This window comes from Pseudopipra pipra, chromosome 1, assembly GCF_036250125.1.
Source record: "Pseudopipra pipra isolate bDixPip1 chromosome 1, bDixPip1.hap1, whole genome shotgun sequence".
Classification (NCBI taxonomy): domain Eukaryota; kingdom Metazoa; phylum Chordata; class Aves; order Passeriformes; family Pipridae; genus Pseudopipra; species Pseudopipra pipra.
This window is the reverse complement of record NC_087549.1, coordinates 128,193,679-128,219,425: the sequence shown is the minus strand read 5'-3', so window position 1 is coordinate 128,219,425 and position 25,747 is coordinate 128,193,679. Positions and strand designations below refer to the sequence as shown.

At 35.0% G+C, this 25,747-nt stretch overlaps 1 protein-coding gene across 3 annotated transcripts in view; it reads left to right on the top strand.

The window, feature by feature from the left end:
• Nucleotides 1–21,329, top strand: part of PHF14 (PHD finger protein 14) — a 156,169-nt gene extending 134,840 nt beyond the window's left edge. For all 3 annotated transcript variants that reach the window (XM_064676454.1, XM_064676448.1, XM_064676451.1), the window contains one exon: nt 21,148–21,329. In XM_064676454.1, coding sequence (XP_064532524.1) covers nt 21,148–21,222 — 75 coding nt within the window. In that variant the 3' untranslated portion in view covers nt 21,223–21,329. The remainder of the gene's footprint in view (nt 1–21,147) is intronic.
• The last annotated feature ends 4,418 nt before the right edge of the window (nt 21,330–25,747 follow it).

Here is a 25,747-nt window from a genome sequence, read left to right as displayed (position 1 = left end):
CCCAATTTTGAAGTCATGTTGTTACTTGAGAAAGCTTTTAGTGTCTGCAGAGGCACTCAGTAATTCAAAAAGGGGAAGCTCATTAAAACCTTACAAAAAAAGTAAATCCAAGCCCTGTTCCTGTAGGAAAGATGAAGTTGAAGAAACTTCCTTCTTAACCAGAAGCATGACACCCTGCAAGATCTCTCATGCCATGGAGGGAGATACATTTGATTCCTCCATCCCTCCCTCAGGATCTCATGTAGAAATACTAAACATTCAGAGAAAAATTGAAATATATTTTAATTATTTTATCAAAGGTCAAAAGCTGGAAGAATTTGGAGTGTTCTTTAAAATACTACTGTTCCTAAAGTCTACTTTTTAAAAATTATTTCTACGATACTAGGTATTTCAGGCAAAATTTCTTTATCTCAAAGGTAATTCTACTTAATAATAACATTTAATTTTGGAAACTAATATGGATAAATTTCATTTGGTCTTACCTTCATCTTGTAGTCTTCCTAGGTGTCTGCCAGTGGCCATTGAAGGTAAACAAGAAACTGGGCTAGGGAAACATTTGTTCTTACCCATTGTAGCACTCTTTCTATGTCACAAGTTAACCTGCTAAAGCCCATGTGTAGTGATAAAACCAAGAAATAGTGTCAAAAATTAAAACTTTTCAGATGCAGTATTGCGTATGTGGTGTGGTTCCAGGTTGGATTTTTTTTTAAAGCTGTTACCATCTATGGATTTTGATTTATAGTTCACTGTTTAATACAAATGTAGCAGTCTGAGAAAATGGCTCTGCCACTCTTCTAGAGTATTATTACTTTAGAACTTCCTAATTTTTATTTACTGAATTAATGCTAGTTTATTTTCATTTAAATCAATATGCATTGAATTTAATAAGTAAGGGATCTCTATGTTACAGTCTGTGAAGCTCCTATAACACAAATTATCAAATAATTCTGTGCAATTATATATTATACTTTTTTCATGGCAGTCTTAGTCAAAAGCTTGTAATTTTGGGTATTTATTTTTAGCTCCATAATTTATATCATTGATGCATTTTAATGTTGCAGTCAGGGTTCTTTGGTTAAAAGCACTGAATAAAAAAAAAAGAAAGATCATTACTTCAAAGAGCTTTCCTTTCTAGTACAAAAACAGACATTGTGCATTAAAAAAAAATAAAAAAATATTTTGGAGTCGTTCTTTTTACTGCATTTTGGCTAGAGGTTGCACTTAATAGGATAAATCTCGTTTTTTCAAGAGGAAAGACTGATAATAAGGCTGATAATATTGTTTTAAATATTTGAAAATTCCACTTTTTTTTCCTACAGAGTTTATTATTTAGCAGGTTATAATAGCCTCTACTTCTCTGCATAATATATAAACCTAAGTTAGTAATAGAAACAAGATTAAAGACAGTGAAAAGATCACAGAATGGAACAAACAGATTCTTAGTCTTATTAATTGGTAAGCTTAAGATAGAGAGGTATTGCGCATATGAACTGAGAAATTGGAAAGTTGTTTACATTAATATTTTTCCACTGTTAAGGCTCATCATTAAGAGGCTTTATCAAATCAGACCAAGGATCTGTATCAAGCAGCTTCATCATCCATGTAGTCATGAAGTGAATGTCATCAAAAATCACTGGGCCTAAACACTTATCAGCTCACTATGGTAAAATGACTGCATTTTTATTTGCACAATAACCTCAAATCCTCATATTAAAAAGTGGCAAATTTTTTTGCCCTTTACTGTTCTAAGTGTGACACATGTAACAATTATTCATCATTCCATAATGGATCATTTGTATCAGAGTCCTGTGTCTTTTCTCTATACATAGAATAAATATTTATGTTTTCTCATTTTTCTGAACTAGAAGATACTGATAGAATAGGTTTGAAGTGTCAACTATAATTCATTGCCTGCAAAGAAAAGCTTTATACTGATACTGTGTGAAAGGAAAAGAATATCTAAATCATTTCAGCAGCGAGCTTATAACCAAGATAATATCAGCATTTTCCTTCTTGAAAATATATATGCCATAAATTAAAGGAGGTCTTCAGTATTTTATTAAAATCTTTCTGACAAGTTTAACCCCATCTTCAACAGGAATATATGTATGAATATGAAAACCTTTTTTTAAAAAAGGGAAGGTCAATTGAAAGTTAAAACAAGCTTGCAGTAAACTTCATACTAATCCTGCAAATATTTTTGTTTAGAACACATTAGCAAACTATGACACTTATTTAGTGTAAATTTTATTTTATACTCATTTTATTCTTATAAAAAGCTTAAGATATATCTGCCTATTTTGTACAATAGTAGTTTGGAAAAAAAAAAAACAAGACTCACAAAAAATATGTATACTGAGTCTATTTGAATGAACTTAATTTAGTTAAAATTAGCCTTAGCAGTAAATGTAATAGTGGAGAGGTGCATATCATAGTATATAATTATGTTCAAATATACACGTAGCAAAGTAATTGGGTTAATAAGAATATAATTAGAATTCAAAGTATGTTTGTAATGAAGCGTTTTATACACAAATACTATGATTCAGTATCTTAACACATTTTCAGCTCTTTTTCCAGCTTCTTTAACAAGAAAGGCAGGAAAATGTTGGTACTATTTGTAAGGAAGTAATAGCAGAAAAGTTGTATATGATGAAATCCTGAATCTGTTTTCCAGAATTTGTAGCTTTCCCTTTATTATTGTTTTAAAGTACTTCAAAGTATCATATGCCACATTTCTCTAATCCATTCAAGGCTGAGTGGTTAAGTTTCGTGCTTTCTATGTGAATGCTCCTTCCCCAAGCCCTGAGCTGGAGAAGCCGCAGCAGCAACTCCCACATTTACGGTCGCTTGCTCCCTAATTCCAGCTGCAGCTTCGCAGTCTTGTGAAAGAGGTGCTCTCCAAGGCACCTCATCAGAAGAGACTTTGCTTTTTTGGAGCCAGTCTCATGCACAGAAGATCCAAAGAATCCATCACAGGCTGGAACAGCTGTTTGCAAATAAGCAGAATGAAGTCTTGTTGTTTCTGATGTATGTGAGAATTTTACTTTGAACTCCAAGTGTTTTTTTCCAGCAATAAATTTAACTTTAATCACTCATTAGTATCACATCATGCTGATGGTGAAATAAGCTGGAAGATTTAGTAAGGTCATGTGTTTAACAAGAAACATGTGAAAATATAATTTTATGGGGTGTACCCAAAGTTTTCGTTTACAACTGCTGTCTAGAAACTTGATAATTGTTTTCTTTAAAATATCAGATATTAAAAGACAATGTGCAAATGAATCTTTCCTTTTCATGACAAAATCATAGAAGCAGTCCATTTTATAAGCAATTAGTATGTTTGGAAGGTCATTAATGTAAAACTGTGAATTTGTCCCCACTAGTGACATGAATAAGCTAAGTCATCTTATGGTATTTGCTGTTGTCAAATTGCATTAGCATCTTAGGCATGATAAGAATGTCATTAGTGTGAAGCAAAAATTAATTGCTATGATAAGGCAATAAAGCTTGTTTAATACTGCATGATATTAGCTTGAAAGAAACATGCAATTTCAATTTTAATTCTTTCTGTAAATATTTCTAGTTTCTACAGACTCTCAATCTTTACCTTTGTTATTATTTACAGACAGAGTAGAATTTACTCTTGGATGGGCACTCTGTAGAAACAGTGTTATGGGTGACTCCATTTGCTTGCCAGCTGTCCTTGCCAGAATGTTTTCAGCATATATATTAGGGAATTTGTTGCACTATCCCATCCTAAAATCACTGTGGAAGATAAGGGTGATGAGTTATGTTTTATTCCTTCTATTGTCCACCGAATGCATCTTGTGTAAGCAAATTTTCTAACTTTCAGGGAGATCAAACACAGGAAAGAGGAATCCAAGTCACAGACATTGAAATTAACAGTGGTTCTGTATCAAACTGCATAGAAATTAATTGATTAGCTTTGATCATGCTTTGTTCAGGTCTGAGGCATCTTTTTTTAAGATTATGGTTTTTATGTACGCTGAATTTTGGTCAGCCACCTCAAGAGGCCTCAGAATAACACAGTACTTCAGCCCAAACAGCTGCGTACATACAAGATGAGAACCTGCTTTAACTGGTAGGTTCCACTGCTTTCTGTTTCAGAATAAGAAAGATGCCATATGAGGATATGTCTGTGTCAAAGTATGGGGTCATACCTGTTGGAAATCAGGCACTTATTTAGGCCAGCACATCCAGTTGGCTTTTGGCTATAAAGACCCATGCTAGCGACTTCACATTCGCAGTGCATCTTTCAAAGAATTGGCTTCCAGTATAGTGTGGAACAAGTTTGTCAGACAAAAACTGCATTAGGCTACCAATACGTATAGTTGCATATAGCAGAGGCTTTTCTCACTGTGGTAAATTCTCAGTATCTTCTGTTGCAAGAAAGTAGGGACATCAGATGAATTGATTTCATTACAAGTCAGCTTTTTGTGCTTTGAAACAGAAGTACTGAGAAGTATTTGGTTGTTTTCATTCCTTCGTAAACCACAGGAGCCTGCCTACATTGCATGAAGTAGGATGTCTTCATGGCAGATGGAGCAGGCACACTGACTGCTAGTATCTGATGCTTTTCAAACATACATCAATACTTCCGAGGCAAGCAAACTCGAGGATCATATAATCTGGTGACTGCTGAATTCCAGGAGGAGAATTCACAACTTCAGAATGTTTTCTGAGGAGCTTGCTTCACATTTTCCAGCACCGAAAAGCTTCATTAAGGAAGGCTACCACTTGTCAGAAATAAAGTCATGTTGCTCTTTTCATATTAGCATTCCAGTTAGCTGTAAGTGCATAGCTTAGAAATTTCAGCAAGTCAGCCAATCATGCATTTGAAAATGGTATTACAGTGGAAGCAGTCAGGAGGGATATACATGGGTTTTCTGAAGTGCAAGTTTCTTATACTGCATATCCTTGACTGTGCATCTCAGAGAGTGTGAGAAAAATTGTTGACTGCTGAGCATCTACTGCTTGGTTTTGAAGGGCTTGATAGATCACTCATTCATAAACATTAATGTAGAAAGGAAGAGACTGATGCTCAAGCCAAGATATTGAAGAGATCTGTCCTTTCATTTATTTGGACAGGCATGACATTTTTTTGTTAATTGACTCTTCTCATCCTTTCCTGCCATGGGTTATGAAATCATATGCCCTGAGGAAATGAAATTCAATTATGCATTTAATATTTTTGGATTAGTAGGGCACATGCATCTGGCATGGTGAAAGCAGGATGATTTTATATATATAAGTTAGTTAGAAAATTTATCTCACTTGATATAAATATGACCACAACCTATATTCCTCAGAAAATCCACAACATTTGGGAAAAAAGCTGCTATTATCGCTGTTAAAATCTGTTACATTAAGAGTATAGAAATTTGGCAGAAAATGAACACCCTTGCTTTCTAGCTAGTCCTCAGAGATCAGAGGGGCTGGATATGACACATCTCATGGCATATGTCATGGAAATCCATTCACCACATATCTCATGGCATATCTCATGGCTATAGGCCTCATTCCTATGGAATCTAAATCTTTTTCAGAGTTATGGAAGTTCTAACATATTTTAAAGTTTGGCTCATGAAAGTGATGACAAAAATATGTCACTTTTTTCAAATAGGTGGTGGTTGTCTGGTTGGAACATAGTCCCAAAACATGTTTGTAATTTTTCAGGGAGAGAGACTGGTGCCTGTTTCAGTTTTTCCACTTAAAATGTAAAATTAGAGGAAAAATTATGTTGACAATTTTAAAAAAGTCAGATCTTTCCTTTCTAGAGAAACCTGCTCAGTTCCCCACCTTGAAAATATCTCTAAGGGGTATGATTATAAGGGTAACCTTGTGCTTATATCAAGAGAAAATGTCTTCCTCCTTTCTACACATTTTTTTACCTCTACTGGCCTAACTTTGTAATATCATGTATAAACAGTATCCTTATACTTTGTGAAAAAACGTAGAAATTATTAAAGAACAAATTTACCTTTCTGTGGAGCAGTGTGTAAAACTCACGAGTTTGAAAGAAACTATGGTAAGAACATGTTTGCTTCACAAATTGTAGAAATTTTTAATTTGGGTACGTACTGTTTTCTTTCTACTTCTTCTACTCAAGACATGTTAAAGCCAAACACCTTTATGAATAGATACTAGTTTGACTAGGATAAAAAGCTTTGTGAAACTGCATATTGTGATGGGAATATCTTAGTGGTATACGTTCATCATGTTTAAGTTGCCTAAAGATTGTCGGTTTGTAATTTTTATTTAAATCCCCTGTGAATCTCACTGTGCTGACAGGAAGTCTGACATTATATTCACAAGCAATGAGCAGCAATGTTATATTGCCTTTGAGATATCAATGGACTCATAGCTTCTACCAGGAGGACATGAGGATGCTGGTTTTCTGGCCCTTTCTTGCCAGGACATATAGACAGCAAGCTGCTCACATCCACCAGTGTCTGTCATTAGGATATTGTCCAAGCGCTTCCTGGGTCAATCAGTTCAAGAAAGAAAAAAACAAAGTAGCAATGTGCATTGACTAGGAAATTATTGTTTTCTGTGGCAGTAAAGTATGAATAAGGTTTTTCTGAATGGGCTCCTGTCTACTGTGGGATGGCTGTTTAAGGTACACATGGGTGCTTTCACCTAAGAGGAGATAATACCTGCTAAAGGAAGCCCTTGCTGAATAGGGTGGCTTATACACTTATGGGCTGCACCATTAATACCTAGTGCTGTAATAACCTACAAATCTGAGCTATTCAAGTACAATCAATTATTGTGCCTTCCAGTATAATGCCTATTCCTCTTCTTCTTGTCAGACTTGAGTCACATCTGAGAACTATATCCTGCCATAGCTAGTGCTTCATGCTGGTTTCTATGGAGCCATTTGTGGGTTAAATGTCTCAGTTAATGAGAAGCTGACTGTGTGGGATTGGATTACCACCTGAATTAGATTTCTAATACAATACATTTCCAGGCATTCTCTTTCAGTATTTTCACAACACTTCAGTCTATATTAAGGTGGAAATTGGATTAAAAGGACAAAGCGTGAAGTCATTTGCTGAAGCAAACAGAGTGTTAGTGCCAAATTTTGTGTAAAAGGATGCTGCTGAAAGGACCGCGTGTCTCTCTTCTAATCCGCAGAGAATCCCTCTGCCTCTGAGTTTAAGGACTTCATTTCCAAATACAATGCACAGGGGGTACATAAACCCCTGTTAAACAGGTCATTTTGTGCATTCATCTCTTGTTTGTTTATGGTATTAAAAATGTTGTTTTCAGCCTGGAACAATCCCATTCGTGTAGAAATCACTTTGTAAATTTAAATACTGTAATAGTGACAGCTCTGTTCAGAGCAAGTATTTTAACATATTGGGTGATAGTAATAGCTATCTTCCTGAAATTAAAGTTTTAAATATATGAAAGAAAATTCTGCCTTTTATTTTTTTCAAAATTCATTATATGTAGAGACAATTCTCACAATATCTGAAAATGCCATGTTGCTAGGACAACTGAATAATTGCTGTTCTTGGATGTAGAGAATATTGTGTGTGAAACTTCCACTGTCAATTGAGTAAACAGTAAAGTTTAAATTGTAAGCACTAGACAGGACATAAATGATACTTTTTAAAAGTTTAAAATCAGAAACTAAATATCTGAGAGTTTCTGCATCCAAAGATATAATTCTTGACCACAATCTTAACAATTATCTTCACACAGTGCAAGACAGCCTAAAAATGAAAGTACATTCATGTAGAAAAAACGTGATCTAACTCCAGCTGGCCACTGCGGCTTTCATAGAGAGAATATGGACTACCACTTACATTCTTTTAGGATTTGGTCTTCCTTGGAGAGCAGATGCTTCTCCTTCTGAAAAAGAGGAATAGACACATCAATTTCATTTGATCCCACTGGCTGATATACTAGCACTACTTGATAGTTACTTCCTTACTACGTTATATTTTAAAAATTTACTGCATTCTGTTTTCATCATTCCAAACCAGACACCTTTTTTATGCATTGCTTTCTGGTTGCTCTCAAAGCATCTTTCCAATTCAATAATTTCCAGAAAGCAAGTTTATATGAAGTAAAACTGTTTTTCATGTGCTTTATAGCTTGCTGCATATCATACAATATCATGTAACATAAAATTCCTGCTATCAATGATTGCTAACTTTTCCTAGAGACAAAAAATAAGCATCAGAACTTAAAACCAGACAATTTCTTACAATAACTGCACTCATTTAATGTTTTCTTTGCTAGTTTCAGAAAGAATGGGTGATGTTCTGGGCTAGAAAAGTTAATGCTTTTAAAGCCTTCTGTACTTTCTGAATGTAATAATAATGACAGCACTTAGCAGTTGTATAAATCTTTTCATGCATAGAGCTCCATCCTAACCCTGAAAGTATTATTAGTCACATTTTACAGATAAGTTCTTTAACATAGCAGTCAGTTCAATCTCCACACCCTCCAGGCTGAATAAGTATTATAGTAGGGGCACAAACGTCAGAGATTTTAGCTGAGAAATTCCTCGGCTGATTCTCAGACCTTGCTTTGCTAGCGACACATGCATTAACTTTATGCTGGTTTCTGTTAGTGAATCCCCTGTAGATTAGAAACTCCATTAAGTACCACTCCTCCATTTCTTCCTCTTCTCCAGTGACATTTTCCTGAGGTTTTTTGTTATCCAGAGGTTTTCTCAGCTTTTTCTACACACCCCTGACCTCAACTCAGTTTCCCCTGCAGGACATATCTACAGACTGACTCAAGGCCCAGTACTGTTTCAATAACATATCTTCAATAACTGTCTCATTTTTATGTCTGTCCTGTACAATCAGTATATTTATTTTGTAAAGAAATATAAAATATTTCTATATGAAAGAGTTTTATATACATTTTTATTATAATCACTTTTGATTAATTCTTCATTTAATAGCCATAATTGGCACAAAAATGGGATTGAGATACATGGCCATTATCCTGACCCACTTAGCTTTTATGATATTTTACTTCTTGGCCTTTTCTTCTTTAATTTTTATCATAACTGATTTTAGACTCTGTATGATCAAACTCTCCAGATGTGTTTATACAGCATATGGCATGATATTAATCAGCCAGATTTGGATTATTTGTTAATATTATAGATAAATAAATATTATATCTATGTATTACCATTTATCAATTCAAACAGCAAAACTGTGGTAGGACTTAGAGACCTTTCTATATCTAAGTCTCAAAAGGCATAATTTGGGGGAATTTTCAATGGACAGGGTTTTAAGCACTCCAGATTTTAAGCCATAAGCTGCCCAGAGTGGTTACATTTTATTTAAGACTTTTTGAAAGCCTTTTGGTTCATTATAACCTCTAATTCACATCCAGAGAAAGAGTCACACACTCTTCTCTAAGAGAAATTATTTTAATTTAATGAGAAAAATAAGATATTTTGGCAAAAGGTTTTATGGGAGTAAAATACAATCAAGAAAAGCATTTTACTAAAACACCCAGCACAAAAACTCAGTTCACAGAAAACACCTCTTGCAAACAATCAACATGCTAGCTTTAGTAAAACACAATTCAGTGGTTTTAAGTTAACCACTAGAGAAGGAAAAGAGTAAAAGAAGAAAATGGATTAAAAGGGTAAAGAAAGAGAGAAGAAAGAGAAAAGGAGAGAGAAGAAAGGAAAAATGGTTACTGACAAGATTCGATGATTCACGTGGTGCAGGCAGACGGAGAAAAGAGAGAGAGAGCTCACATGGAGTCTCGTGTATTTATATAGTTCAGTTTTCCCTCCCAGGCAGGTATCCAGTTGGTTCCGACCCATGTCAATAATTCAGTGAGATTCAAATCCACAGGGGAAGCAACAGCTAACAAAATCTTTCATTATTTGCTTTTTTGAGAACTTACCTCCTGAAAGATTTGCTTGATTTTAAATGAATTGAAAATACTTCAGCCAAATTCAAGTAAAAAATGATTAATGCCAATAACTGTCACTGACATTAAGGAGAGTAGTGACAGACAAAGAGAAACACCAATTAATGTAGGAAGAGTAAGATCCATGATTTGTTGTCTGCCAAAATAGGCATCATTTGCTGTATTTTCTTTACAGTCATATATAGTTAATAATCATATTTAAAAATTACTTTGGCAGACTAAGTAGTAAAGTTACAGTTTTCATTTCCAAATTTAAATTCTGATTTAAATGGATGTGCTATAGTCTTCTATGGTTCTTAATGTGTTGGTTGTCTAAGGTACATCCAGATGAGAGGAAGCAGCAAATGAATTGTCTCAAATACTAAGTGATATTTGCCATAGGAGAACACGAGCCTGGTTTTTCTACATAACCTTTTTTTAAATATACTACATGTTTGGTTTGGTTTTGTGCTTATAAAGGAGACATGTCCTAAGCTTATCTTAAATCATCAGTAAACAGAAAATAATGAAATAGCTACTGGCAGTTACTTCTTAGAATTGTGATATCCAGTTCCTGGAACTCCTGTATATGCAGAAAGAATAAAAACAGGCAAATAGATTGCAACTAAGTAAAATGAATGAATATGTAAGCTTTTCCTTGATGTTTTTAGGTAATGCTGATAGTTACAAGACTAGCTGTTGTGCAAGAGCAGAGGGCAGCAACTACCAGACATCTCTGTTGGGCCATAGCTGACCCTGCGTAAGGTGCTATTACACTTTTTCTAGAGGTAGTTGAGTGGCAGCACTAAGATTTCTGGAAAAGATAGCCCTCTGAAAATAGCCTCAACTTCCTCTTAAATACGCATAATTTAAATGCCCTGCTTGATCGAGGGGCTGTTTAAATGCAGTATTCAATTCCAGAGGAGCCTTGTTCTACAGTATATTTCATACATAGCCCCAGTAAATGGTACTGTTCAGTTCAGTAATCAGATGAGTTGAATGTAATGATGCATGTATACAAGTTTACAAGTTGTGGCTCTTAATGGTTGTGAAGAATATTATGTCTTGGTAGCACTGTGATACAATGTAATGGGAGACAAAAAGCCTTCTGAGTGAGTAGTCATCTGAGGGATGGAGTTTAGTGAGCTTCAAAAGGAGTTTCAGTGAATGATATTAAGTTACTTCAGTGTTTTAAGGGAAAAGTACATAAACAACAATTTATAATGTGAGCTCTGTAATGAGCTCTTCTAGCATAAACATGCAAAACACTGATTAGTTATAGCCAAATTTCACTAGCTTTGGAAATCTTCTAAAATATAGCTTTTCAGTAATTGAATCACATCAAAGTATTTTTTTCTCCCACTCTTCTAACAAAGTTATGCGTGATTGGTTGGAGGGCGGGCAGGGATGAGAAGCAAGCGGTTGACAAACCAAAAGATGACTGTGATGTGGTACAGTTTGAAACAGTAACTTCTAAATTTATCACAAAGAAATGCACGGTGAACCTGAAAGGAGTCCTGTTTGTGGTGACTACCAGCACCAAGATGAGGTCTGTAAGTTAATTTGATTCTAAGCTTCTGAAAGGCATCTAATCTTTTCAACTAATCAATTTTTTTCCAAAATATATAAATATTGTTAGATACCAAGTTTTGGAAGGATATCAGAGTATGTTTGAAAGCAGATGTTGCTTTTACAGGGCAGGTTTTTTGGAAAGTTCCTTTTGATGATATTTGGAACATGAAATGGTTACACATCACATTATTTCCAGTTGAAAGAGTTTCATCAGATTCTAACTTCAAAAAATTACAGACACAACATCACTATCATGACAAATTATCCAAACATTCCTGAATTAAATAACATTTGGCTTTAGATCCTCACTTGGAAATGCAAAGATGAGTGGAGTTTGAAGAGAACTCAACCTACTGTAAAACCTAATACTTTTTTTTTTTTAAATTTAGAAGCTGATCAGCCTGAAACTATTAAAACCTTGCTATATTAAATTTTACAATTTTGATTCCAAATTAACAATGTGTTTATTACCAACTGATGCACCCTTGGTGCTTCAAAGACAGCTGATTTGATCTATTGTATGAAACAGGACTGACTGTTCAGGCATCATTACAGGGTCAGAACAGTAAGAGCTACCTTCAAATACAGCAATGAAAATATAAAAAAAACCAATTAAATAAAATTTTATATTTTTTGTAAAGTATAAAAATATAAAATCTACAAGCCCTCCTTTGCCATCAAACCAAATGAAGTCCAATGTCTAAGTCCATAGATTTCTTGTCTTGTTAGATTTCAGGTCCATAGACAAATAGATGAAGGGAACCATTCTGTGAATCATTATGCAATTCTATATTATCAGATTAAAAGTATGTTTATACGGCTTGGAAAGGAATGAGTTTGGCTTCTGTGTAGGTGTTCAGTGCATGTGTTAATTCAGAGTAAATGAATTATAACAGTAGGGAAGGTGTAGGTCTTCCATGAGAGATTATACTTGGCCTGCTAATATCAAACTATGGATCTGATCCTGGCCTAAAATGCTCTTTTTTTTTTAATACATTTTGAAGTTTACCTAGTTATAGTTGTTGGATTCTGGGTTTAAATAGCTGTATATGTGTTTGAGGGGATCTACTGAAAGGAATTGTAGTTTTTGGCTTTTTTAAAAAAGCAAAAGTCTTTTCAATCACTGATTTCTTCATCAGTAGCACAGATTCTATTTGCTCTCACACTCTATTCTCCATCTACTTCTGCAGCTTTGTTCATTTCTGTTTGTTTTGTTAGCAACTTCATGGATTGCTACTAATGTAGGAATTCAGTATTACAACAAATATAAAGTCCTTTTTTTTACAGCATTTACTTATATGACATTTTGAAAAATAGGTGACTAAATGAAGGCCTTTGCTGTTTAGACTCCTATGTCATCATAGTAACTCCACTGAAAGATCTGTCTTTTACATCTTGAGCCTGAGCAGAATTTCACGGCTGTACTCAGATGAAATGTTTTGATGAAATAAGAAGAAAAAAGCTTTCTCAATTCTTACCTGTCACATTATAGTAATATTTTCATGAATTCCAAAGTTAATAAATTTAAAATACTGCAGTAGACTTTTTCCAATTAAATGAGCATTTTCTTTTGTCAAAAGGAAAGAAAGAACTTTGATTATGCTTTTTACAGTAATTTAATTAAGCATTTCTTGTAAGTTCATTCCAGTATCTATCATGGCTCACTAAAGTTGAAATTCAGTATAGAATGGTAGATTAATTGCCCTTTCTCTTAGGTGAAATAAGAATCCTAAATATGCAGAGTCATGAAATTTAACTGTGTTCCTCAATTGCTTATTCAATGCTTTGGAAACCTGAATCAAGAAGAGGGCCAAAGGTTGTTAAATGTAGCGAATAACACAGATTTTGAAGTTTACTTAATGAACCGAGTGTTTATTACTATGAAATAAATGCACCATTTAAAGAATTATGGTGGAAATGTAAAACATTAAAATTCTAATTAATTTTGGTCAGAAGCAAGCAATGCACTCATTTTTCCTAAAACATTTTCATTAGGGTCTAGATTTTCTCTGTTATTGAGATAAATTTATTCCTTTCATATGGTAGTACTATCTTTTTCCATTAAAAATATGTCCTTCAATAATGTTTACAGTGATGTCTTTCAGCTACCTTCAACTTTGAGCAATATGTCTCGATAGCAGCTTCAGAAGCATTTTGCTATAACTCAGTTTTTCTTGCTTTTCTATTTAATGTTGTTAATCATTTTGGAAGCAGAATGTTCAGACCTCTTGATTAAAGGCTTTCTATAGCCAAACTTATTTGTGAAAACAGTTAAAGCATGAAAAAAATCTTCAGCTATCATTTAGTAACTACCAAGATATATGTATAGCCTAACAATTGAGCACTTAAAAATTAAACTTTTACTTGTTGGAGGTTTTTTAATTAAATAGTACTTAGAGCTATTAATTCCTTATTGTTGGGCTGAGCACCTTTTGTTCTCATGTAACTATTGGAAGAAGAAGACATTTTATTTCTTAGTATAAAGAATATAAAAATAAGTTTTACTTCTTATAGTTTAGTAAATGTATAGTGTAAATATGGCTGGAGTATAACCACAAATATTTAATATCATCTTGATTAGAATATGCATTTCTAGGCTATGGAATATTATTCTGTGGTAGTATTATGAATATATATAAAGTGGAATTTTCTGTTTTAAATATACAATTTCTAAAAATAATTAAGATATTGCCACATAAATAGAAAATGCTATTGTGGTTTCCATGTATGTGTTTTTATATGCACAGATGTGATTATTATCATTGAGGGATAAATTTGCCTTAGAAAGGATCTTATTCAGGACAGTGTCAGACTTGAAAGCTTGAAAACTGTTGCAAGTGTGCACTCTGAGACCAGAGTGGAAATTAAGGAGGCCTGTCCCATATAGGCAGAGAACAGTCATGTTAAAGTTGCTTTTCATCTCTTTCTTAGTTGATATTTCACATTTGTGATATCTAAGCATTTATAGGTGCAGTCTAATGTTCATAAGCCTGAACCTTCAAAGACTCAAATTGTTAAAGAGGAAACATTTTCCTCTACTTTCTTCAAGGAGAACCAGCTGAACTTGTAAAACAATGGTTGGGTTTCAAGCACCACCTGCCCTGAAGAGGATCCCAACTGTAGTGGCAGTCAGCCAAAAGGGCCACTCAGTGGAATGGTTGCCTCCTAAAAAGGAGAGGAACAGATGGAAGATTTGGAATCTGGCATGAAATTCCACTTCTGTACTAAGCATTAAATGAAACTTGACTGTAAGGGCTCTTGCAATGGTACATTTATCTCTATAATCAGAATTAGCAACGAGGAAATAGAAAATACAGAACACTGACAAACATTTCAAAAAGACTCAAGTTCTTGTATCAGTGCAAGTTAAAGGAAAGAGTTTGTGATAAACATGCAGCTGCTTGTAGCTTAAGAGGAGCTTTAGAGTAAAAGTAGTTCTGCTGGTCTTGCATTGCCACCTAGAGCACAGTGCCAAGTACTGCTTGGGGAAGGAAACAGTCAAACGTTGCTCTTTTCACTGGACAAATTGAGGTGGAGAGCTGCTTCCAGTTAATTCATGTCGGCTTTGCTTACATTGTAGTGGTTAGTCCCTTCAAAGCCTACAGTTTTTAATGGAACAGATCAACAGAGATTTTGTTGTAGGACTTTGGTGAGCTTTGACAGTAAGAATTACTGGAGATGCGCATTAAAAGGTACAACTGTCAGCTTGCCAGTGGTCCCAGAGGGGGCGTTTTCTTGATGGCTGCTTCAGAATACTTCATGAAACAAATGTCAAACATAGTGACAAGGCTGTCACTATGAAAATGATCCATGTAGCAAGGGTCTCCTTTTCCTTGGAAACAAGCATCTGCCTTATCACTGCAGAGCTGCGGTGACAGAAAACTGTCATCTATCACAAGAAATTTATATTTGCTTCTAATATCCATTGGTAAAGAACTGTTCCATTTGTACTCTGTATTCGTGCACCACTCTTCATTATAAGGATTGTCAGTAGGGCATTTGAAAAAGATAGCATAGACTTTGAAAGAAAAATAACTTGAATATTACTGTTGGATTCTTACCTTTTGCCCATTTAGCAGAGAGGCTACTTTAACCCCCAATTTTTGCCTGACACTAATTTTCCTCCAAATTTGGCCTATGACTTTGGAAAGCTAGACTTTATGTACACAGACAAAAGCTCTCATAGTTAATAAATTTCTTTTTTCCTGATATATTTTTTAAGAGTATTGAAAGTATTTTTACCTACTTCCAACTGGTATTTTCCTAGCTGGATTCTGTGAGGCAGGAGATGAAATAACTTGGAGGAACACCCTCACTGGAACTTAGTATGTTAGTGATATTACAGCTTTTTTAGGTTAAGATACTATAGAAAATAATAGTATCAGAATTAGTCTTGAGTGTTTTTGAGATTATATTTCTAAATTATATGATAGCATAGAGAACCCTTTAGCCATTCCTCATTATAGCAGGACATTTTTGTGTTTTGCATATTTTCTTATTATTCAGATGATCCTTGACATTATCCTGTAATATATAGCTGTTTATTAAGTTTAGAATATGGGTTGCAGTTTGCAAAACACACAAAAGCAAGTCTACTTTATTAAGTATACATTTGTAATGCAGCTCTAGAAGTTACAGGTATGGTGTAATGGGCAAATCTGTGAATTGGTGCATTTCCCAGCACAGTTAATTGAGGTGTGATCTGTTCTACTTGCAAAATAGTGTCAGATTTCCTGCAGAGCTAAGAATCGTCTAATTCACTGTTGTCTTCTAGATTTCATGTCATTAAGTAATGGAGTAAAAAGGAATTCTCAGACATTCTGAATGAAATTGGTTAGAGGGGCAAAAAGAGAAAGGGATATTCAAAAGCCTATTTCTTGGCTTTTTTGCCCCTTTTTATTCCAGAATTTGTCTACGGGGGAATATTCTGGAATAATTACTCAAAATAAACTTTACATATCAGACCCATTATTCTCTGGTCAGGGCAGTATTTGTAGTTGACCTTAAACATGCCTTTAAAGGGGATGAAGTTATGTGACAGTCTCTCTCAACTGTCAGCTAAAAACTTTCAGAAATAGGATCTTAAAAGTCAGATTCTTACCTTTGGTTTTGGCAGCTAAAGATATCTAAATATTGAAGTATTCTCATTAACTTCAGCAAAGCTATTGAATGCTCAGTACTTAAACACGTATTTAGGTGGCATATTGTAGGGTCTTGGTTCTAAATTCTTGGCCCTGTTCTGTTGCTGTGACCCATAAATGCACAGCTACCAAGTACAGACTAAGCAGTTTGAAGGAAGCAATGCCCACAAGGTGTTTGGAGACATCCATAGAGCACCCAAAGAATCCAGTACTTTTCCAAAAGGAGGAGTGCCAGGGCAAAGGAAAACTGTAGGAAAACTGATGTGGAAGGTTCATCGCTCCGTCAGCATCAGATTAGGATGCAGATGAGTCATCCAGTCTTCAGTGGCTTAAGGAGCTCCTGAGCTGACATTTCAGTTCAGTGCTGGGTTTAACAGCACTTTGTAATGCCCTTTGTGCTTTTCCTTATCACTGTTGGTTTTGTAAATCTGGAATAATGTCAATTCCAGGCTAGTAAACTTTATTCATTTCAATATAAAAATAATCTTTGGGCTGTTAAGTGTGCTTTTTCAGTAAGAGTAATAGTACAGTTCTGAGGGATTCACTTCCCTTGGCTACTCTTACAAGTCAGCATTTCTGTGCTGAGGCATCTTTAAGGTGAGTGTATTCACTGTATAATATTTGAGTCTGTGGTTGCCTGTAGTCAGAAAAGATACTGAGACAAGTTTGATTTTTGGTATCTGACGGCAAGAACTACTTTGAAAGTTTGATTTGTGACATCTACTAGCAAAAACTACTTTAATTTTAGGATTTTTAAAAACTACTTTAATTTTAGGATTTTTAGAATGCAGGCATTAGATGTTAGAGCCATAGACATCTGGAAGCAAAATAAATGACAATGTAAAATAGAGATGTGAGGTATTAATAGAAAGAATGTGAACTGAATTTCTGTCAACAGAAACCAGAATTCAGTATTTCATCTTCTGTGCAGCCACTGGTAATAGAAACTTTGCACACTGACGTCATGGATGGTTTTTTACAGATAACATGAAAATAAAGAGGTTTTCCTTTGCTATCCATCAGAATTAAAAGCATTATAATGATAATGATAGGTGTTAATTACTAAAACAAATATATTAAATATATTTAATCTGCAGTCGGTTTGGCATAATTTCTGTATAATTAGGCTATGTAGACTATGTAGCTGAAAATTCAAACATTATTAATGACATTGGAAACTCCAACTATTTCAGTAATCTGTGTGCAATCATTGGGCTGCTTCTTGGACTACTAAAAAAAAAAATAGATAAAGCATTTCACAGAAATTTGGCATTGTCAGCAGACTGAAAGAATAGTGGGTCTTTACATCTTGTGGTATGGTTAATATGTGCTCTAAATTGCCAGTTTAGATCTTTCCCAAGCATACTGGCAGTAATATTTTACTTCTTATAATTTGTAGGAGTTCATGTCCCAAATTTTTGTGACAATTTTCCATCATTAGTAAGTTTGCCATTCTAAGACCTCCTGCTGTCACTTGTTTTCTGGCAGAAAGTTGCATGCGTGCCAAAACTGGTGGTTCATGCTTGCCAGTATCCTCTGAAAATCCTTTCTGGCATCTTGACTGTTGTTCATGTGGCTGTGCACAGGTCTGGGAACTGATCTGGCTTAAGGTGTATCTGACAAAGTTTTCTCACTGTGATAATTCATACGATGAGAAGGATCAAGCACCATTACTCTGCTCTTTGCACAGCAGTCACTTCTGCTCAGAGATACCACACTTCAATTGCTGTTTCAAAATGAGATGTGAGTTTCTGCTCTTGGAAAACAGAGATGAAGTAAAAGCACCTGTAAAAAATTAGGATGTCATATGTGGAGCATGGTTTAGTACAATGCTGGTCAGAAAGTTTTTGTGCATAAAATACAAAAATTACAAAGTATCAGTCAAGCATCTGGATGACTTGTGTGTGGAAATCTGCCCACATAAATCAAATTTATGCCCTGCCGGTAGATTTTACCTGTTTGAATATGTTTTACTTAGTTTAAGCAACAGGAGACCAACAAAGGAAAGAGTATTAGTTCTGCAAAATATACCAAAGCAGATGCTTCCATTTTGAGTATTCACACCAAGCAACTCCTGGAGTTGCCATCACCACTCAGCCATCATTTCTGCATCTCAGACACGCTGATCACTGCAGCTGCTGCTGTAACCTGGGAAATCTGCCAGAGCACAAGCATGACCTTTTGAGCGCAGAATTAAAACATTTCAAGTCTACACAAAGCCAGAAGATTCTGTTAAAAAAAAACCTCTTTCACTAGATAAAACCTTTTGTTGTCCTCAAAAAATAGTCTCAGGAAGCTGATGTATTGAACCTAATGTGCCTTCACCCTCTTGTGGTCCTCAGTGGAGGTAGGACTCTGTTAACAGTCTTTGAAATTTCTGCATGCTCTGTATGTTAGGAGAGGAAGCCCTAACCATTATGTCAAGTGTTCTGGGAAAAAAAATGATAGTATAGGGTTTATATTCCCTGTATGAGGGAGCACAAGTCAGGACATTGGAATAATATCAGGTTGTGTTCTAGGGATGTGGGTTAGTTGGCATTGAGGTCAGTTGGGATACAACTTCTGTAGGAACCTTCAGAAATGTGCAGATTTGCTGTTTTTTATTAAGAAGTTCTTCGTTAAATAACCTGCTGTTTTTCTATAGCAACCTGAAGTTTCTGTGGGTGTTTTTTTAATTCCATTTATTCTTTTGTCACCTGTAAGCAGTACGTCTAAGCTTAGTTACACCTCACTCCTTTGTAGTTTCCCATTCTGCCCTGCTTGTGTTTTCTTTTGAAGTTTGACATCTGTATGTGGACTATACATTACACTCTCTTGAATATATTCTACACTTCTAATTTCAGTGAATCAGCAGTCTTTGGTTTCACACACACGCACAGACTTGTTTCTCACCTAAACCAAAAGAGCCACAGGGCTCTCTACATGTTTTAAAGGTAATTGAAGAGATGACAGTCCAGAAAGATAAGAAAAAATGCTTTTAGCCTTTAGTGGTCAGTCACGTAAATATTTCTCACTGCCTGGCCTGCCCCCAGAAGGGGGAGGGTTTAAAGGCAGAATGGCTTAGAGTGTCTGCTTCTTTAATAGAACAACTAGCTTTTCCATTTTATTTTAGTTCTGTGTAACATATTACAAGACCACTTTTTTTAAATGAGACTTTTTTTATATGAGATCCATATTTTGTGCTGCCTATGTGAGATTCCTATATGTTTTCTACTTCTAAAATTTTATTATAGTGCTGCCCATGTGATCTTCCAATATGTTTTCTGCCTCTAAAACTTTATTATAGTCATTCCTACAAAGCATGCTTTAATGGTGAAAAAAGGACTAGGATGTAAAAAGATAAAATTATTTTCCTACAAGAATGAAGATGCTGTTTTAAATCAGGATACTACACCCTGGGTTCCTGGATCCCACCTAATGTCCCTGGTGTTTCCTATCTCTCAGCTGTCGACTTGGAATGAGTGGTGTTATGGCAGCCAGGATGCTTCTTCATTCCCAAATGTCAGTTCATTTCTTGTGTATTGAAACATGGAAGATTCTCTGTAAATTGAATTAAAATGCAGGCAGGAAAACCAGACGTACTTTGAAATTGTGATAAGGACTCTTCCTGATGCAGTAGGTTGCAAGTTGCCTTATAAAACAGTTTTCTCAGTCTTCCATAATTTATACTTTGGAGGTCATGATTTTGTACTGGACACAAAATAGTATCCATTCCTATGGAAACGGGCATTATGATGTCACTTCATTTTTTCAGTGAGATCCAGAGGAACCTGTAGTGAGTTATGAGCCTTACTCTTGGAGCTGAAGCTGTAGAATATTGTAAGCCTGCTGCTGCCTGACATGCTCATGTTTCCTATTTTAGACCTGACTGATCTTCAGATAACATATGGTGGTACAAGTAATTGGAAAATTGGCAGACCTGTCAAGAAAATATGCTAGATGGGACAAAAATACGATGTTGCAGCACATAAAGTGTCTCTGAAGTTAAATTTATTGTCTTTTATCAAATGGTGAAGTAAACGTATCTCAAAAAAAGTATCTCAAAAAAATGAAACATTTTTCAATGGCAGACGCTTTTCAGAAGTAATTTTTAGTACAATGATGAAAGTTCTTGCATTCAAAAGTAATTTAGTGGAAACCTCTGGTCAAGAACAAAGGAAAGGTGTATAATACTGTCTGCTGCAGACGTTTGAAAATCTTGTCATCTGTGTGGTTTAGTAATTTCTTTATGTAACCATCCAGTAAACTGGTCAGTAAAACATTTACTCATTAAATTATTCTTCTGCTATAAATAGGTGATTAGACTTGTTTAAACTTCTTATCATTTTTATTTTAACTCTTGAGCAAAATTAAGCACTTGAATAAATGACATTTTTCGCTCATTTGTATGCTTGTTGGTCAGACAAAAGATGGCAAAAGTCTTTACAGAATTTTATACATCTGCATAAGTAGAAAAGGTGTACTTCTTCAATAAGTTGATTAATGTTCATGTTTTCATTTTCTTTTACAGGAAGATGAAAATGAAGCTGAAGCAGAAAATCCATCTCAGGAGCTGAATTTGGAGCAGAAAAAGTCAAAAAAATAGGAGATTGCTGTCTTGTTTGAAATATTTGCAAGTTGTGTAACAGTGATTATAGTTTCTCATTGTAAAATTAACAAAAAAAGTTCTCAATAAAGTCATTGAAAATTAAATTCATGGTTCACTGGGGAATTAATTAAGTAGCTCCTGGTGATATTTTTGATTGCATTAAAAGCTGAATTATCAGAACTGAGTACCATACCAATAAAATTCTGAAAGCTTTTTGAACACGTTATGGAAAGCTGATGGGTTATTCATCACTTATAGCATTTACTCAGAAAACAGGGCAATTTTATATTTTAGTCTACAAAGAAATGTTATCCTTAAAGGATAGTTATAACTCAGGCATATTTTGGTATTTCTGAGCGAGAGTTTTTATTCTTAAAAGTTAGATAAATATGTTCTACTAAATGCGTTCTGAAATTTCTTACGATCAGTGATTAAAATAAATGTTTCTGAGGACTAGATGGAGGCAAGGATTTTTTTATATGTATAGTATGTTTTCAGAAATAATGAGTTTTACATTTGTATCATAGGATTTTTAGTTGGTTTCTTGTTGCATTATAATTTTCTTTATGTAAACCTTTTCCATCTTTACGTGATCATTGTCTTTTAATGAATATCAAGCTTTCATCTTGATTAGGCCATCCTACCCAGGTCTAATTCCTTCATGCTAATCTTTCCATTCCAACAAAATTAAATAACTTGTCACTGTGTCATTAGATTTTCAAGTGAGTAATAAATATCTAAAATAACTTTTCTTCCTATAGTCCTAATTTTGTTTTGCAATTTACTTCTGCTTTTTAGCCTGTGCAGATCAGTTAATGGGAAGGTTAGTACAAGAAAATCAGAGGTAGATTTATAGCCCAATAGTTTCACAGATTGCAATGAAAAAAACAAAAAATCTCACTGATTGTTTTAGGATTAAGACAACACTCACCGGTGTCCCATGAGTGAAGTTTATCTTGCTTCATAAAAAATTAATTGTATTTAATTGAAAAAGTTAACCTCTTTTCCCACTCTTCTATATTTTTACTGTTATTCTGTGTACTGAGTGTTAGATTGTAAATAGTATTCACCCTGAATTTTATCCTGTTTGTGTAAATTATAGTTTCAGATATTTTAAAAACAACATGCCTGTGGTTAAGCAATGTCGTTTATAAATTCTTTTCTGGTTCATGAGGTTCGAATGTGTGTAGTTCGTGGACAAATTTCAATCACAATTACTCTACAGGAGTTTAATAACATTAGATCTCATTTTAACGAATGCAGCTATCATGTAAATTAGCATATAAAATAAATTCAGCATTGGTCCATTTGGTGCAGATCAGCTACTGTAACCGTCTCAGAAAGGAGGGGGAATATGATTTTTTCTTCACTGCAGTGGAAGAGACAGATTTAGGAAAGATGGAAACTGAGTTTTACCCTGAAGGACCTTAGGGACTATTCTCTGCGCAGCAGTGTGAAGGATCACAGGGTAGATGAGAACAAAGGGAATGCTTTTGTTTTTTTCAGACTAACCCAGAAAGCCACAGTCAGTTCTCAGAGCTTATTCTCAACAGGATCTGAAGAAGGGGCAGGGTTTCCGTTGGAACAGGCTGAAAGGCCTGTGAATTTTGAAGGACAGAACTAGTAGCTTATAAAAATGAAGTTTTACATGGGACTTACACAAAGGTAGCATAATGGCAGGGGGATTTATTGGCTGGGCTGGATTGTGGCCATGTCTCTGCCTGTCCACATCTCCAGTGCACTTGATGTTTGGGTTTAGCCATGCAAATTATCCTGTCTGAAATAAACAAACAAGGTCTCATTTCTGCAAAATAATCTATTTCATTTCAGTCCATGGCAGCACATTTGTCCTTTTGCTGTGAGTCTATGCTGTCTGACAGCCTAGGACTTGTACGGGTGTTTAAGAAGAGAAGGGTGGTTATTCAGTGTTCAGGTTTTGTATGAAAATGTATTACTTGGCTCTCGAACACCTGAGTGAGAAAAATAGTTCAGAAGAGGTACAGAAAGGTACAGAACCTTTCATTTGATGCATAATGCTGATCAGCTTAAAAGGAGTATTTCTGTTTCTTTCCTAAATTATTCAAAAATTCAGTGCAAAATTATAATTACATAAATCCTACTTTTAGGTAACTTCTTTATGAGAAATCCAGCATATGTCACTAGAAGTCTACAGTCAGTGTTGTTAACCTGATCTAGTTAAAATTTGCAGCTGAATTGATTTCTTTTTCATTCTTGAGCTTTCAGACTATGAGTATGAATTACATTTTTGTCATATATGTTTTTCATTAGTGTCCAGAGGGGGTTTTTTATACAATGCACTGTGTAAAGCAGATGGCTGCAACACTCCTGCATGACTATGACATGATACTTCTGAGTGTTACTGCTTATCAGAACTAAGATGAAAACCTGATGCAGAATATTGTGACTTTTATTAAAGTTCTGTCCATGCTGCAGTGAAATACAAGCCAATTTGGATACTGCAAACAGCTCCTGCAGAATGAAGTTCAAAGCTTATATGAATAAACTAAAAGCTAACTTAGAGGTGGGATGAACAAAAGTTGAGACAGCTTTAATTCAACTGATTACAGAAACTTATATGGAGCATTATATTCTTTGTACGCAAACACACATAGGCACCTCTATGTACATGTGTGCAAGCAGCCAGTTATAATGTCCTTTTTATTTGATTCTCTTTCCCTCTATGCTGTTATTTAATAATGAGTCACATGTGATCTGAAAATCTAGATGGAGTACTACTTACTTCGCACTGCATCCCTCTCATGCATGACAGTGGTGGTGCTCCCCAGTTAGGAATTGCAGTTTTCTGGGCTGCACTAGTGATAGCTATTTTAGGGTGGCTTAGGGGATAATTTTGTTTTTGGTGCCCGAGGAGAAGCTGTCATTTTCTTCATATTAGAGCAAATTCCCTGCTTTTTGTGCAGTTAATGGTGAATTACTGTTGATTTTTGTTCAGTCCTCCATGTTTGCTCTTTTCCCTCCTGTGGTACAGTGGGCTATAGAGAATTTTTTGGACTCCCAACACTGTTTTGTATCACAGACAACCACTTCATCCTCAGAGAAGAGCAAATTTCTCTATTACTATAATTTTTGTTCTTTGAAAATAATGTCTGACCTGAATGTTTGACCTTAGAAATAATGTCTGGGGATCAACAGTTTGAGGTGTGAAAGTTCTTGTCAATCACTCACAGAGTAATGTTACTGATTTATGAGTGTGGTTTATGTTGTATTGTAGACTTATGGGAAATACTTTGCTGTTAGATGATTTTCCTTAGTCTATTACCTAATTGTTGTTGTCATGCAAGGATGCTTGTTCTGAATGCTACATTCCTACATTAAATATAGGACTAAATTATTGGCATGAGCTATAAAAACAAAGGTACTTTTGACATAGGGGATGTTAATTTCCTGTCTGTAGCTCCACAGGCATTGAAATTGTTGGATCTAAAATGTGGTGCAGTCATAAGGATTCTGAACTAAAGCAGATATGTCTTGGTATTTTAATCCCAGCATATGTGTAACTTCTTATGGCTAAATGAGAATCCACAGTATTTTGTTTTTTCATAATGATATATTGAAGTGTATTGCTACACTGGACATTTGGTGCTCATTTATAGTTTTTCTCCTGAGCAACACTAGATGTAGTGCATTATATGCACTGTGTCACGTGCAGTGGCCAATCCTAACACAGTATTCATTTTCTGCTCATTAGAAAGCATTTGTATACCTTTAAATTTAGAGAACTATTAAAACCAATTATCCCTTCTGAGGAGCTTCAATACTTGCACAGTAGGAATTTTTAAAGGGAGAGAACCATACTGACAGAGAGGTATCTCACTTCAGTGCTTCTCTGTTATTGCAGTCCCATAAGCTGCCTACCTCTTGGTTGGTTGCTCTGCATCACACTACAGAAACTAACTCTCCCTGACATTAGGCTGGATAGGTTTTACTCTGGTTTTACTCTGAAAAGTGAAGATTGATTAGAAACTGACTCTATTTCACATGACCTAAAGAAAACAATTTTTACAATGAGTAAATGACTTCTATCACCTATCTAAGGCTATAGAGCGAAATCATAGCAGGTAATAAATATTTCCCCACCGTGAATTCAGTGTGGATTCTGCAGCGATGTTATCTGGGGGAGGAAGTGAAATGCTGAAGGCAACAGCATGAAAATGCATGGAGCTATGGCATAGTTCTGATTTGTTTGGAAGAACTATTAATTTCCTTGTTACAAAGCCAAGTAAGAGCAACCCTTTAAAACTGTTGAACCATGAAAGCCATTTCCTTAAGGGTTTTAAATTTGGGAACAGAGTCGTGAAATTTGTAGCTTTGATGAGACATTCTTTGCCTGCAGTCAGAATAAGAGCCAGATCATTGGTTTCCCAGCATGACACCTATGTATTCTTGTGTGCACTAGATATCATTAGGCTCATAATAACACAACTATCATCACATTAACGTCTGAAAGGTTCAGTTTTGATGCTTGGTTTAAGTTCCATTT